Here is a 16,210-nt window from a genome sequence, read left to right as displayed (position 1 = left end):
TGGTGCCTTTTTTTGTTGTCTCACTTCTTAGTCTGCCTCCTGTGACCTTCTGGGCACCTCCACAGAGTTTCTATTTTTGATACTGGATCCACTCCCTCTTGTGCCTCTCTTGGTAATTCATGCTGAGCTCTCAGTTCACCAAAACTATGATTTCTTAGTGTGGAGTGATGATGCCCAGCCACACTGCCCCTGCCCCTTCCTGCCCAGTATTCAATTCATGGACTTGTCTTTTCCAAACAAGTGTAGGACTTGACTTTCTCTGCCCATCTGCCACATTCCCATCATGCTTCAGGGTCAGGGAGCTGTTCTCTTCAGCACTGAGTTCAGCTCTGCTTTCCCCAGCACTGAGGTAGGGGTGGGAACAAGGTGGATTCCTGAATGCCCAACTCTGAACCCAGAGCCTTTTCTCCATCAACATCCCTCCCTGAGAAAGCTGGGGGGGGTCACAAGGGGAGGGCAAGGCAGGCCCAGGAAGAAGGTGAGGAGAAATGCTTCTGGGGGGAGGAAGAGGAAAAGGGGGAAAGGCTGTGAGAGGTGAGGAGGAGGAGAGGAAGGATGGGACCCCCCAAGAGAACTTCTCCAGAGGATTCTGAGCCCTGAGCAGTTCCCCTTCTCACTGGTTTCACGTGGCAGGTCCTGGCCCTGGAGTTGTGGGCGTGCTGTTGTCATCACATCCTGTGGCTTTGGTTGCAGAAGGTCAGAGAGCCTAAAGGCAGCTCCACAGCCTCCTTCTTCCTCCTCAGTCTTGTAGTCACACAGCTTGGATCAGGGCTAAAGGATGAACATGTCCCCCACAGTGGCCTCTCTCTTGTGGCTTGGTTAGTGCCAGGGCCCAGGCTGGGCTGGAGGGGGAAGAAGGTCGGGAGAAGGTCCTAGCACAGGGGCACCAAGGAAGGTGAGGCTGGGAGAGGCTTCCCGGGATCGGCCCCTTCTTCTGTGTGGGACCCGCAGTGGGGCAGCTGGTTAGAGTGGGGCAGAGGGGTGCAGCTGTGGACAATTGGACCTGGGAGCTGAGGGCATCTCTAACTGCAGCCTCTCCTTCAGGGCTGTGTCTGGCTCAGATCGCTGCTGCAGGGGCTCAGTCCCTCCCTTCAATGGGCTCCTGCCCATCTTCCAGCTCAGAACAGAAGGGCACCTCCATGGCAGGTACCGCTGGGGGTGGGATGGGGAAGGGAGGAGGGGAGCACCTTGTGTGGGCTGGAGGGTGACTGGTTGGAGGACTTGGTTTGGGGTCAGAACAGCCCACTGGAGGGAGGAGCTGCCCCCAATCGGGTCTTTGATTGCCTTCCAGGGACCCCCAAACCCTTAATTTGGGTTGAGCCCGGCTCTGTGGTGCCCAGGGAAGCACACATACATTTCTGTTGCCGGAGCCCATGGAGAAGTGGGAGTTTTCAGCTTTGGAGGGATGGAGGATGCTTATTTCAGATAAACGCCTCCAGAGAGCAGGCTGATGTCTGCTTTCCAAAATCCTTAGCTGCTGCAGGGAGCTACAGCTGTCGCTACTCCCAGGGACTCCACTGGTCAGAGCTCAGTGCCCCCCTGCAGCTGCTGGTGACAGGTAAGGAGGAGGCCAGGAAGAGGTGGCTCTGGGGAAGGGCTTGTCCTCACAGCCCCCCCAGAGCCCTCTCTGGCTTAGCGCAACAGACCAGTTTGCTGGAGAGCCCAGCACTGCCCAGCCTCTGGGATCCTCTTGTCTCCTTACACCTGGCATGGAGAAGCAGCAGAGCCCACCTTTTCTCTCCTTCCTTGGGCCCTCTCTGCCTCTGCCCCAGGCTGGAGAAAGCCTGACCCTGGACTGATGCTGACACTCCATGCAGGTTGAGGTGCAAACAGAGGATAAAACAGCATCTCAGAGCTGGACGGGCTCTCCAGCTCACAGCTCCACCAACAATGTATCAGTGTCCCTCTTTTCCACATTGCCGCCAACATTTGTCACTTTGGCCAATCATATGAGTCTGAGAGGAGAGCCCAGAATTACTCTGGTTTGAATTCCTCTCGGGAGCAGCGATTTAGAGCATTTTCATATTCGTATATTCGGCTGTTTTCTCCATCTGAACACTGTTCCTGTTTGGGGGCTGCTTATCTGTTGGGGGATGACTGGATCTGTTTTCTGATTCTGCTCCTTTTCCTTCCCAGGACATTTCTCCAAACCCTCGTTACGTGGAGCACCAAGTACTGTGGTAGCTGCAAGAGACACAGTGACCTTCCTGTGCCAGGCATTACGCAGCTATCATAACCCAAAATTCATGTTCTCTTTGCTGAAGGCTGGGGTGCCCCATCCCGTACAGCACCAGAGCCCAGAAGGGGATGTGGCCAACTTCACTCTCCCGTCTGTGAAGGCTGAGGATGCTGGGAACTACAGCTGCATTTACTCAGTGGGAGAGAGATCATCATCTCCCAGTGACGCCCTGCAGTTGAAGGTGACAGGTGAGAGGAGAGCCTGGAAACAGAGACTGCGTGACGAGTCATGGGGCTCATAGAGGGTCACACCAGTGGGGAGGAGGATGGCAGCTGACGTTCCACAGTGACTGGGCACTAGGTGGCACAGTGGAGGCAGCCCTGACCTAAGAGTCAGGAAGACCCAATCTGTGCAGAGAGAGCCTGACTCACGGCCGGCCATTGGGGGAGTCCTGGGAAAGGCCGAGTCACTAACAGTGTCTCTCCTCATCCTCAGCTCAAGATTACACTGTGGGCAACATCGTCCGCATAGCTCTGGCAGGGCTCGTCCTCATCATCCTGGGCGTCTTCCTGGCTGAGGCCTGGCACAGCCAACAGAGGTCCTGAGAAACAGCCCAGGACCTCCCTGCCCAGGACATGGGCCAGCCAGGAAAGCAGAGTCGGGGTCTGAGGACTGGGTGGTTTCTTGTGGGAAGAGATTGGGGGGGGGGGGACCAGGGGAGCTGTAAAGAGTTCATCCAAGCCAGTTTGGTGTCATTCTTTACCTGAGGTTAACATCAAAGCATTGCCTGGTGATCTGTCTGTTGCTGGATCTCCTCACTGTGATAAGAGCCTGTGAATGTGATAAACACATTCAGAGGCTACTCTAGAGCTGAGAGGCTACTATGTGTTCATTCTCATTTTCTCAGCTGGGGAGGCAGCCATTGTGGCCAGTCCTGTATTTGGGTCAAAGCAATATGGAGCAATAATGGAGGCTCTTGTTATGGGGTTGTAATGTAATGAGGTTGCACAAGTTGTCTTGGGAGAATGTTGGTATCTACCCAAATCTTTACTGTAACACCAAAATAGTTGTTTAAAAAGGTGGGAGGCAACTGGGTACCTCAGTGGACTGAGAGCCAAGTCTAGAGATGGGAGGTGCTGGATTAAAATCTGGCCTCAGACACTTCCCAGCTGTGTGACCCTGGGCAAGTCACTTAACCCCCATTGCCTAGACCTGCTCACTCTTCTGCCTTGGAACCAATACACATTATTGGTTCCAAGACAGAAGGTGGGGGTTTAAAAAACAACTGAAATGGCATGGAAATGTGTTTTTCCCCTAATAGCAGCACCAAGAGATGGTTAGATAAAGAATGAGAGTGACCCCAAAATGTGGGAAAATGAGTTAATGTTTATTCCAATTCACCCCCTGAGATCCCATGTTACAATGGTATCAAGAGAGACTGAAATTCATTTTTAACTTTCATGAGATCCTAAATATCTATGAATGTAACCTGTAATTATGGGAAGCATCTTGGAAAGAGCAGCTTAAAACTTCCTCTGTTGTCTTGATATTTACCACCAGAATGTGAAAGCTGTGTTGATGTAGAGAAGGCAAAGAATTACATCCTCCTTGTCTTGTCCTTTGATCCAGCAATACCACTACAGAGTTTGTATCCCAAAGAGAGTATATTAAATGGGAAAGGTCCTGTTGGTACACAAATATTTATTGCTGTGTTTTTTGTGGTGGCAAAAAAAAAATGGAAAATGAGAGGATGTCCATTGATTAGAGAATGACTGAACAAACTGTGCTATTTGATGGTGATGGAATACTATTGTGCTCAAAGAAATAATGAACTGGAGGGATTCCATGTGAACTGGAACGACCTCCAGGAACTGATGCAGAGTGAAAGGAGCAGAACCAGGAGAACATTGTACACAGAGACTGATACATTGTAGCACGATGAAATGTAACTGAGTTTTCTACTGGCAGCAATGCAATGACCCAGGTTAATTCTGAGGGACTTATGGGAAAGAACGCTATCCACATTCCAGAGAAAGAACTGTGGGAGAAATGCAAAAGAGAAAGAAATGTGGAACAGAAATGCAAAAGCAAAACATATGATTTATCACTTGTTCTTGTGGGTATAGGATTTGGGGTTTTGGTTTTAAAAGATGGCTTTATTGCAAAAATGCACAATATGGAAATGGGTATGGAGTGATAACACATGTATAACACATGTATAACAGTGGAATTCCTTGTCAGCTCTGGGAGGGGGAAGGGAAGAGGGGAGGGAGACAACAAAAATCAAGTCACCACAGAAAAATATTTAAAAATAAATGAATCAACTTTTTGTTAAAGAGGGCAGGCACGAACAACCCAAGGGATTAGGAAAAGGCTTATTATAGATCACCATTGCCTTTCTGTTAAATGCACTCAGATTATGATGTACCCATCAAAGATGTGCTGCTTATCTCATATTCCTTCTGGCCTTCCTTCCATTCTCTTCTGTATCTGTGTGTTTTGCTCATATTTTTAAAATTATGAATTCAACAAATCATCTGAAAAACTCCTCTGAAAAGAAGAACAGCAAGAGATGTCATAATGGTCTAGATACTTAAGTTGCTGTTTGAAAGATTTGCTAGCCCTGTTTGATTTTCCACTGTCTATATCCATTCTGCAAGCTAAAAAATTTTCCAAAACGAATTGAATCTGTTCCTTGTTTTTCTCCATGCTGTTTTGTGTGCCCATGTATTGTGAACCATAAATGTCATGTTTCATGTCTGCTATTATCTGAGCAATTTCATTTTCCACCTCAAGTCTAGACTTTTGTTTTGTACCTCAACTGCTTCCCTTGGCATCTTGACCAACTATCCATTTCTCCACCACTAAAAGTTTACAGCTTTCATTTTCCTTTCTACCATCTCCAGTTTTTCCCTTTATGCTTATGCCCTCATGTTTCCTCCCTACGATACTCTCCAAATTCATCCCTTTTTCACTAGACAATGCTAGAGCCTGGCATCATGCGTTGTAATTCTTATTTCTCACTACAACTTCTGAATAATGGGGTTTTGCTCCAGAAGCTATTGCTGCTTCCATGGATTTCAGGTCTGGGTTCTCCTGTTCTCTATGTCTGCAGTGAGAGCAACACTGCTTGCTATTAGAGTCCTGTCTCCCATAGTTTTTGTTAGTATATACTTTTTCCTGATAATACGCATTTTGACCTTTCCCATCTCTCTTATTTTGGCCCTGTTCATAGCAATGTTCCATTGAGCAGTTTCTTACTATGTGTCCTGTGATATTGAAATCAACTTTAAGACTGATATATATTAATTTAAGGTGGCCAAGGAATTCAGCTATGTAATTCCTAAATGAAACACTTAAGTCAGCTGCCAACTTTTTTTTATGGTGTTTTAATTACAAACAGGAGGAAGAAAGTATTAGAGGGAGAGAGAGAGAAGGAAAAGGGAGAGAAGAAAAGAGGGTTTAAATACCCACTCTGCTCAGGCTGAGCCAAAGCGGTCCCAAGGCCCTAGGTAGCCAATGCAAGGAAAGAGATCAGTCCTTATCACTCACGTGACAAAACTGGAGAAAAACAGTCCGTGGTCTCCTCCAACTCCAAGCACCAGCCTCCAACTGACTCCCTCCCTCCTCACAGGAAGTCCCGAGATCTCCAGAGGCTGTTCCCTACCTCACTTCTTGCATCTCACATGTGCCAATGGTGGCTCTAGCTTGACCTAGGACCACCCAGAGGTCTGTCCTTTTTTGCACATGTCTGTTGAAGGCCATATTCTCAAATAATTAAATCTTGAGTTTTGCTGCAGCCCTTCCTAATCTTGTTAGCCTGAGTAGGGTGGAGATTGTAGTTTCCAAGACCTGATTCTGTTATTCCAAGTATCTCTAATGTTATTGATCAGGAAATAGCTAAATCCCATCTTCTAAATAATGATCTGAATAGGGTGGATTAGTTTTGCAATCCACAGTCCTTGATGAGATCATAAGCAAGTCCTGGTATCTCTTTGCACACTCTGTTGACTTTAGGGTGCCTGTCTATACTGTGTGGTTTGTCTTAAATGTCTTAATTGGAGCCAGGTTTTTAACCTCCTCTAATTCTTTCTACCTTAATATTTCAGAGGTCTCTTGGAGCTTTTTCTTTAGATCATTCTTTTCTCTTTCTTGATCTATTTTGTTATTATGAAGATAGGTGGCAATGTCTTTAAATTCATTAAGTGAGATGGTGTCAAACTTAGGGTAATAATTCCTGAAGAAATCCCTCAAGTGCTTATCATAGCCCTTGAGAGATTATCTCCTCGCTTGTACTTCTGATTCTTTTGAATCAGGGCTAAAACCTAATCGTCCCTCAGTTTTTTTCAATAAGGTGATCAATACAAGTGCTTGGGTGCTCATTTTTTTCTTGGAATAATCTCTCAAATTTTCCCCATGCATTGGGTCTTTCTGACATTTGCTTCATTCCCTGCAATAGATTCTCACAGCATTTTCTTAGATAAGCCATTGATCTTGGATAAGAAAAAGCCAGACCCTCAAAAACTTCTGGCCAGCATGTGAGTGATGAATCTTTTCTAGTTTGCTCAATAAAATTTTTATGTTCCTGGGGTGAAAAAGTTCAGATAAAAGAATTTCTACATCCTCAAAATCTGGTTCATATAGGTGAAATGCTCTCTTCAGTTCTTTAATTGCAAGATAAGGCTCTAATAAAAATTTAGGTATGCATTTATATAAAGACTCAAAGTCATGGGGGCAGCTAGGTAACTCAGTGGATTGAGAGCCAGGCCTAGAGATGGGAGGTCCTAGGTTCAAATCTGGCCTCAGACATTTCCCAGCTGTGTGACCCTGGGCAAATCACTTGACCCCCATTGCCTAGCCCTTACCACTCTTCTGCCTTGGAAACAATACATAGTATTCACTCCAAGATGGAAGATAAGGGTTAAAAAAAAAAAGACTGTAAGTCATTAGTGGTGAATGACTGAACCTTTGCGTGTAAAATGCCAGAGTTATCAGTGATGTTAGCTACATCGCACAAAGGCATAATCTTTTGAGCCTTTGATGCATTTGCAAGATTGTTAGCAGATGCATTCATTTGTGCCTATATGTTATTGGCAAGGTCATTTCCCCCTACTGCACCCAATGGTGTCCCAGTATTAGTATTAGTAACTACATGATCCTTATTAGTCTGTCCCATCACGTCCCCAGTCTCCTCATTGGTTACCTTCCCCGTGCCTTGTTTTCTCTGCATGTAATCCTGGCATATCTCACTTATAATAGGGATCTGACCAAACAATGACTCTAATCTGTTATCAATGACTAGAGCACGTACAGTTTTCTTTTGGAAGGTCAGGTTGGCACCAGCTTTGATATTCTTTAAGATGTTAGTCACTACCAAGAACACATCATAGACTTGGGGTGTGATTTGCCAGAGGTAATTTATAGATAATTCATTGGCAAATGTGTCCATCCCATAGTCATATTGGTGAATGTCCCCAGCACATTCTCTATCATCCCTGCCACTGTATTAGACATGATACAGTAGCCCCAATAAATGGCAATTATTCCCACCCCAGAAGACCACAGTATTACTTGTAACATGTGTCCCATTAGATCTTTTCTAGGCTTTAACTGCCAGGAGTTAACAGTTATAAAATGGTTGTTGTCCCCACAAGCTTTGCTTCTAGCTAGATGGTGCAGTTCCCCTTTTAAATACACTCCCTCAGCTTTGTAACTCACCAGAGTGGCCGTTAGTAACAGACTTGTTTCCCCCCCCCCCCACCAGGAATCAAGATGTTTTTGATCCTGTGTGGAAACTGCCCGGCAGAGTCAGTGACAAAGGCTGCTCCAGCCTCAGGAATTGTAATTGACAACAACTTCACAATTGACAGGCTATGACTGTTGGTGACAGTCAATAGAGCTTTTTTTTCTTTAATAAATGGGGTTCTTTTAAATCTGAGGTGCCAACTATATTTTTTTAAAAAGACAAAAGAGGGAAGTTTTTGTACCCCAAAGGATGTTTGGACTTTTGGTAAGGAGGGGGGAAAGAGAGGAAAACCCCCTTCCACAAAGTAGAAGGGGAGACAGCAGATGGAACAGGTTGCCTCAGAGAGAGGAGAGGAGGTTTGAAGATTTTCCCACATCTACCTTCCCTCCTTAGCTAAAGCTGCTCTCCCCAATTCACTCTTGTCCCTCTTGTCCCCCCTCCACTACTGGAGACCAAAAGGTCTCCCCTTGATCCGTTCACTCACACTCAGCTTGGGGAACAGATAACTTTTAATGTTAACTCAATCAGGTAAAGAAAAGAAATAACAGGCAGGGAAGAATGGGAAACGGAAAGTGAGGAGAAGGGGATCCCTGTCTCTATCTAAACCCTTTTTCTCCCTCCTTGAGTTTGGGGGGAACTCAGGCCTTGGCAGCCTGAGCCCCCTGAGAGAAAGTCAGGTTGACTCACCCCCGGGCAACAGGAGCTGAGGTAAAGTGTACTCAGGTTTTCTCTTCAGAAAGTCTCTTCAATTGGGAAGTGTTGGGGGAAAGATTTCCAGTCACCAGCAGGAAAAGTGAGTAACCCTCAGGAGAAAGTCTTAATCCCCCTCTCCCAACAGAGGGCCTCACTGCTCTCTCAGCCAGTCTTCTCTTCCTTTGGATCTCCACTCCTGGGGTCCCTCCCCCATCAAGGTGATCCATTTCACATACTCTTCAGCTTGGCACTTTTTCTCTAGTGCCAGCCTCTGTCACAATCCCCCAACATAATATAGTTACCCTATTTGTCCCTTTCAATTATATCCATTTTCCCCATCTCTGCCAGAAATCATGACTACTACCTGCCTTTTGTGGATCAGCTGAGAAATAGAATATTCTGCTCCAATGCTCTCACCCAGAAGGTCCTTCTTGAAGATCACCCCTTGCTCCCTAGGGTATCATTGTTGAGCTGGCTGCAAACACTGGGGTTCTCTCCCAACCTTTTGAATCTCACATGGCTAGAGATTCCCATTCCTTTACCTAACATGAAAAAAAACAAATTTAGAGGCCTAGAACATTCAATCCCTTTGACAAAACCAATGTTCTCAGAAGAGAAGGCTCCCAAGGGCTTTCTTCTTAGGCTTGGTTCTTTGATCAGATACGGTGAGTGAAGGAATCACTGAGATCTCCAAACAATGTATCTCAAGAAAAGCTTTTTGAAGTTATTTGAAGATGTCTCCAATTCTGACTCCAAATAATTGAAAAAGAGCTCTTGTGGTGAGCCAAATCAGATCCATTTACACAATGGCTTTGCATGCTCAAGTCTCTCCAAGACACTTCCATTCTGTAGCTTCACAAGTCTCCCAGAAGCACTCTACATCCTCTCCATTTCAATGGATGCCATCCAAGGAACTCTGAACATGTGCCAGGCTCCCATTACATTATTATCATATTAAAAACAGCGTTTGATTGATCTAATATTATTTCTCATAAATGTTTGTGGTTTAACCCATTCTTTGCTTTCCTTTTTGTCACTTAGTTCAGGATATGAGAGTATAGAACAGTTCTAGGAGCCACACTGGAAAGAATGACCCTCCCTAGTTCAGGACATCCCAGTCTTTTTGCTAATGACTACAGAGCTTTCTCTAAGGGCACAATCATAAATCATTCATATGTTTCAAAACTATACTTGCAAAAGTAAAATGCTTATTTATCTGGTCATCTAAACCTACCTCATGAGACCGCTGTCATAAAATGTTACAAAATTAGTATTACACCACACTACCAAGAAAACCAGTTTATCAGTGTTTCTCATCCTTGTGGGTTCTGTAACTGTCAGCACAAGGTCAGAAGTGAGAAATGTTAGTAGTTCTCCTGGTTCTAAACCTACAGGAGGTGGGGGTGGGGTGGCAAGGAGCTCTATCTTTAATTCTTCATCCATAAAAATATGGAGTTTCATCCTCCCAGTGAGGATGGTCATAGACTGAAACAGTAGTCCGACAGCACTAAGGAAGCACTTAGCTCCCAACTACTATTTCTCTTGTAGGCCCCCTCACACCTTTGATATTTTGAGGCATTAGACTGATCTGTATGAAATTCTATTTTATTCACTTTTTTTTAATAAAATTTTATTGATATATTTTATCTTGTCTAAGTTTTTTCCCTGAATCCTTGCCCCCCTTCTTTGTCTCTCAGAGAACCATCTCATATAACAAGAGTTCTCTAAAAGAAAAAAGGAAGATAAAGGCCAAATAGAAAAACCAATCATTACTTTGGAAAACTCTAACCATAGATACACTATTCCACACCTATGACCCATCTCCCTTGCCCTATCCTGCAAAGGAGGTGAGGAAGGGGTCTTCTCATAGCTCTTTGAGGTCAAGCTTATTCTTCGTAATTCTGCAACATTCAATTTTGATTGGTTTGTGGTTATTCCTTCCATTTATGTTGTTGTAGTTTTTTTGAATATTGTTTTCTTGGTCCTGATTACTTTATTCTGTATCAGTTCATATAGATCTCTCCAAGTTTTTCTCTATTCATCAGCATTCATGTGCCAGTTTGTTTAGCCATTTCCTAGTAGGTGGGCAGCTACTTAGTTTCTAGTTCTTTGCTCCCTCCTCAAAAAGTGTTGCTATCAATGTTTTGGTGTATCTGATGCCTTTGTTTTTATCAATGCCCTCTTGGGGTATGTGATTAGCAGTAGAATCCCTGGGTCAAAGGGCATCACAATGTCATCCCCTTTATTTGAATGATTCTAAATTGCTTTCCAAAATAGTTGTACTGATCCAAGTTTCCCCAACAATGCATTCTTTCCAGAACTCTTCCATGAAAAGCTTTCTTAATTACTTTTGGTAGTTTTTCATATCATGAGTTACAGAGCAATTAGTGGGTCAATGCATACAGTGTTGCTTTTGGAATCAAGAAGACCAGAGTTTGAATCATGCTCTGTTTGGGAAAGTCACTTTGTAGCTCTGGGACTCAGTTTCCTCATCTATAAAATAAAGAGTGTTGGATTCTACAGACTCTAAATCTATGATCCTCTAAGTATGACTAAGATGGTTACGAATTATTCTTCTTTTGCTTGCTATAGGCACCACAGTTGCTAGTCAGGACTCTATTGTTTTGTGATGTCACCCAAGGATAGGGCAGAGGGAGAGCATGGGAAGTGGCTGGTTCATCGGAACTTCAGATGCTGCTCTGGGGGGATGTTGTACTTAATCTTGTGGGTTTCAAAGAGGTTACACAGTTCTGTCATGTACTGCTGATGCAGATGGTCCACTTCATCTGAGCTTGGGTTGATATTTTGCTTCACCTTGATGGGCTTCCCCACTACAGTAGTGATTTGCCTCCGGTAAGGGAGGAGGCCAAAACTGTACTGGAAGAGCCCCCGGCCATGGAAGACTGGGAGGGAGATGCCCATGACCTTCTGCAGTTTTTCCTGGATCCATCGAAGCCAAGATCCTGAAGGATTGTCCATTTGGTCAAAGAGTTCATTTTCCCCAAAGGAGAATATAGGCAGCAGAGATGCCCCATGAAGCAAGGCAAGTTTAACAAATCCTTTCCGGTTCCTCAGCAGTAGTGTGTAGCTTCCAAGCCAGGCATCCAGGGCCTCCTGGGCCCCTCCCACGATAATCACCAGCAAGGTTCCACCTCCCTTCTTGCTCAGCAAATATGAGACACACTCCTTCTCTGAAGTGACTAAACCTCCACTCATGATATAATCCCTGAAGAAGGGAATTCGGAACCACAAAGTCAGCATCATCAGGTGGGGGCGGATCCCAGGAAATACAGAAGAAAAACCAGTGGCTTCAGTACAGAAGTTGGTGAAAGCTCCAGTAGCCAGGACACCATGAGGGTGGAAGCCAGCAATATAGTTCTGTGTTGGGTCCAAATCCACTGTCTTGATGAGTGAGACAGGAAAGTAGTCTGCCAGGTACTTCCACACACACCATCTCTTTATGGTCTGGATCTGTCTCCCACCTTTTCTTGGGGTATCTCTGTCCAGGTACCACCAGGCTGAGTATAGCATGCTGAGGAACCAAAAGCAGGTGAAGAAAAGGCCAATGAAGATGACTATGCAGACTATGCCCAAACCCAGGAAACTGAAAACCCACTGAAGAGCAGCTAGAGTCTGCAGCCGCCACCTCAACAGCACCGAGAGAGGCACAAAGGAAATCATCTTGCCCCCAGAGACCCGGCAGTCCCAGTGAGCTGTCCCGAGGGCTCCCTCACATTGAATGGCTGGGACTCCATACCACGCGAGCCAGCCCAGAGCCTGCCAGACTCAGGCAATTTCTATTTTATTCACGTTGGAATTTTTATTCTATTCTATTTGCTCATTTGTTAAGCATTTGGAATGAGGCTGTCATCATGAGTATATTATCAATTCAGTGGACATTGACACATTTGTGACTATTCTTCAAATCCAGTCCCTCTACCAGTTCCAAGTTTTAAATGCCTTCAGTGTGCCAGGAAATAAATATCCTAAATGCTTTTAAAATGTGATCTCATTTGATTCATTCTGGAGAGTCTTTTGAAATGATGCAAATAAAGTGATTAAAAAATTCATACCCTTTAATTCAGAGATTCCACAGTTTGGTACCCACACCGAGTAGGGCACTGATGAAAAGAAAAAGGTCCCAAATGCACCATAAGAGTATTCAGATTTTTCATGCTAACATTGTGATGTAAATATAAATAAAAGAATCACCAACAATTGAAACTGGATGCTGAGAAATACTGAAGAACAAAATTTGGACCCAAAGGAAAGACTTGAGAAGACTAACTTTCCTAATACCCATCCCTTTGGCAAAGGCCAGGATTCATGGTGTGTGTGTGTGTGTGTGTGTGTGTGTGTGTGTGTGTGTGTGTGTTAATCAGTTTGGGGAAATGTTTTTCCTTCTCTACTTTCTCTTTTACTTTGAAATAAAATTCAATGTGTTATATTTAAATTTAATATCTACAAGTTCTTATCTTCCATAAAGTTTATTAATAATCACTTGAGAGAGAAAAGGTCGATAAGCATAGATGTAAAGTCTTTACCTTACTCTAAGTTTGACCATGAGTATGTAGCCCACCTTTTAAGACTCTCCATCCCTTCCTCACTTGCCTGTTCAAGGCAGTAGTGCCAAAAGACCCAGGGGGGCTCCACCCACCCTCTTTCATTTACATTCACAGATGCAGAGCTGGCATGTGAAAAATGTTGGTGAACTGGGTTGGCAATCCAGGAGGGGTAGAGGATGAAATTCCCTCTACACAAATGTTATAAGGGATGGCTCTCAGGGAAGAAGAGGAACATAGAAGGATATAAATTTGAATAAGACAGCATTAAAATCTATTTTTAAGGAGAACTTTAAGGCATATATATATATAACCTCAACAATATGTGCAGTGAACCTTTCATGATCTCATGGAATAGAGTTCCTCTTCCCAGGTGTTTGTGACATACCTGCTGAGTATGTGAAAACATAGAAATCTCAGTTCAAGGCTGCATGAACAGTTCCAAGAAATCCTGGGAATGGGTTAACTCCCCTGTTCACATTCTGGGGAGGATAGAGTGTGTCTCTCGAGAAGAGCTTGAAATCTGGTGTGCTGCTTGCAATAAACGTTCATTATCCCTCTTTGATAATGTTCCAGTCTTGCTTTCTTGCGACTCTGTAGCTGTTCTCCGACAGCTCTAAGCTGTCCCCCGACAGTTCTAAACTGTCCCCTATTGCGACTCCGTGTGTGTCCCCGGCAAATATGGTGTGAAGATGGTTGGAAAGAGTCCAGGAAGTCTGGGATCAAATTACACTGGTCTCTGGTGGCCATCACTTTCTTGGTACAGAGGAGCTCTCAAAACTTCCCACTGGCATCTTTGCTTGGATCTGTATGGACGAATCAATACTGGTGCATGTACAAAATCGCTCACCAGGTCTTTTTCTATCTGTCCGTTCAGTTCTCCCTAAAGAGTTTTGCTAGTGTAATTCTTGCCTCTCAGCTTCAAAGTCTTTTCAATCATATATGCATGAATGGGAGGACTTGATGATAATGCTGAGTCCCTGACCGCCACTGCTTGAAGGCCATGCATATTGCATCTCACCTCTCCCCCGTAAGGGGGTTGGGAGGGTGTCTGGCATCTGGTCATTGGCTCCAATCCTCCCCCTGGTGATGTGCCCCCAAGTGCAAGGGTTGGGAACCTGCACCCAAGTTGCATTTAGCCACAAATGGTCAGATTAGCTTTAGTAACTCCCAAATTTCAGACTTCCTTGCCCAGCACATGGAAGGCATCATTCTCCTCCTTCCCTCCCCATCCCATCTCATTCTCTGGACAGAGAAAAGAGATTCAGTCTATTGTTTGGCTCTCTTGGAGTTTGGTCCTCAAATCCTTTATCTTCTCTAGGATTGCCTGATGCACAGCTTGGCTGAAGCATCCTGCCTGTAATCCTGCCTCCAAGATTACCATGGCTCAAACTTCCAGTCCAGTGGGGGGTGGGGCAATCAGCTAAAACGGAGGCCAAATGACACAGAACAGAAACAAACTGTTCCTCCAAGTCCATGCCTCAGATCCGGGTAAGAGAGAGAAATGGGCAAGTTTCCCCCTGTTGGTTCAGATTGAACAATTGACCAGAATTGTGGATGAACACTGATCTTGCCTCTCTGGATAGAACAGGAAAGTGAGCAAATGTCCAGCTCAGGACTCAGCCAGTTCCAGCCCCAAAGCCAATTGAAGGAGGTGACTCCAGCTGATACGGTAAGGTACATGGGAAGGCAAGGTGACTCCATGTTACAATACCTGGGAATGCTCCAAGGCCCTCTTGCCATAAGGAGTGGCTTACCAAAAGGAGCTTCATTCTTAACAAAACCACTAAACTCCAGAAAAACGATTCCAGTTCCCAGTTTGTGGGCATGGTCAGTCCCCACGTGCTGCTACATTCCCTCAACCAATGATTATACATTGTTGAGCTACAATGGGACCTGCACTTGTCACTCAGTAGTCATTTGTTAAGCACCTACTATGTGCCAGGCACTAGGTTACCCCCTGGGGATACAAAGTTAGACAAAAGACAGTCTCCATTCTCAAGGAGCTCAGTCTAATGAAAGAGGCAGCATGAAGAGAAAAACGACAGACAAACTAAGGGAAGAATCATTGGGAGATCATCTATTACCGAGAGAAGGTAGATACACGTGTGAAGGGGAAGAGAAGAGGCTGCTCCACTGGAAGGACTGGAAGAACTCCAGCGACCACTCTAGGGGCACATTGCCCAGCCTTTGGAATCTCATGAGGTCCACAGGTCAGGGATGGAAATTTAAGGCTCCCACCTGGAATCTCTTTTTCACCCAGGGTTAAAACGGACAAGTCTCTGTGAAAGAAAGGGAGGACTGGGGTGGGAACACAAGAGGGATTTCTTTTGATTTGGGAGTGATTTAGAAGGAAACTTTTTTTTAAACCCCCACCTTCCGTCTTAGAGTCAATACTGTGCATTGGTTCCAAGGCAGAACAGCGGTAAGAGCTAGGCAATGGGGGTCAAGTGACTTGCCCAGGGTCACACAGCTGGGAAGTGTCTGAGGCCAGATTTGAACCCAGGACCTCCCGTCTCTGGGCTTGGCTCTCCATCCACTGAGCTATCCAGCTGCCCCCAGAAGGAAACTTTTTTAAACTTCATGGAGGCAGGGAATGCTGCCCTGAACCTTTAAATTGAAATAATTGTCCAGTCTGAGCACTGAATTGTAAAGCACAGAGCCAGAAGTCATCATACCCCGACCGAAAGTCCGAGTAAGGCAGGTCAGCAAAGCAGACCCCAGAATAAGGGCCCCCTGCTGACCCCCTTTTGGAACTTCTTTCCCCAAATTCCCCCCCCCCAGTGGACGGGTTATGATGATTATTCTCTCCCCAATACAAGAGAAATGACATGAGAGCAAATACTTATAGGATCAACAAATATATACTCTACTAAGTTATTACCCCCAAAAGATTGCAATTACAGAATAAATGCCCAACGACTCCTGCCCTGGACCCCTCCTTTCTCAAGCACAAGATATGCTCCAAGGCCCTACAACATAATGGATCTTGTCCCACAGTTACCGCACTCGAACAGCGTCACTAGGCAC

General features: G+C 45.1%; 2 protein-coding genes across 2 annotated transcripts; one reads left to right on the top strand and one right to left on the bottom strand.

Moving 5' to 3' along the window:
- The first annotated feature begins 704 nt into the window (after window positions 1-704).
- LOC103101469 (T-cell-interacting, activating receptor on myeloid cells protein 1-like) lies at window positions 705-4,486 on the top strand. The gene is made up of 5 exons (XM_056825924.1): window positions 705-818; window positions 1,045-1,146; window positions 1,292-1,558; window positions 2,137-2,427; window positions 2,675-4,486. The coding sequence occupies exons 1-5, from the start codon at window positions 779-781 to the stop codon at window positions 2,782-2,784; spliced, it is 810 nt and encodes a 269-aa protein (XP_056681902.1). The 5' UTR covers window positions 705-778; the 3' UTR covers window positions 2,785-4,486.
- Window positions 4,487-11,013: 6,527 nt separating this feature from the next.
- LOC100030586 (2-acylglycerol O-acyltransferase 2-like) lies at window positions 11,014-12,335 on the bottom strand. The gene has a single exon (XM_056825923.1). It carries the CDS (start codon window positions 12,297-12,299, stop codon window positions 11,295-11,297), a length of 1,005 nt encoding a protein of 334 aa, XP_056681901.1. The 5' UTR covers window positions 12,300-12,335; the 3' UTR covers window positions 11,014-11,294.
- Window positions 12,336-16,210: the final 3,875 nt, after the last annotated feature.

This window comes from Monodelphis domestica, chromosome 4, assembly GCF_027887165.1.
Source record: "Monodelphis domestica isolate mMonDom1 chromosome 4, mMonDom1.pri, whole genome shotgun sequence".
NCBI classification, from domain to species: Eukaryota; Metazoa; Chordata; class Mammalia; order Didelphimorphia; family Didelphidae; genus Monodelphis; species Monodelphis domestica.
The sequence above is the reverse complement of the archived record's forward strand: the minus strand, read 5'-3'. Positions and strand labels throughout refer to the sequence as shown.

What these genes read in the sequence shown, in the direction of transcription:
- LOC100030586 (XM_056825923.1), bottom strand. Translation starts at nt 12,299, where the DNA reads ATGATTTCCTTTGTGCCTCTCTCGGTGCTGTTGAGGTGGCGGCTGCAG.
- LOC103101469 (XM_056825924.1), top strand. Translation starts at nt 779, where the DNA reads ATGAACATGTCCCCCACAGTGGCCTCTCTCTTGTGGCTTG. An exon ending in GAAGGGCACCTCCATGGCAG is followed by an intron (nt 1,147 to 1,291) that starts GTACCGCTGGGG and finishes ATTGCCTTCCAG; the next exon opens with GGACCCCCAAACCCTTAATT. An exon ending in CCTGCAGCTGCTGGTGACAG is followed by an intron (nt 1,559 to 2,136) that starts GTAAGGAGGAGG and finishes TTTCCTTCCCAG; the next exon opens with GACATTTCTCCAAACCCTCG.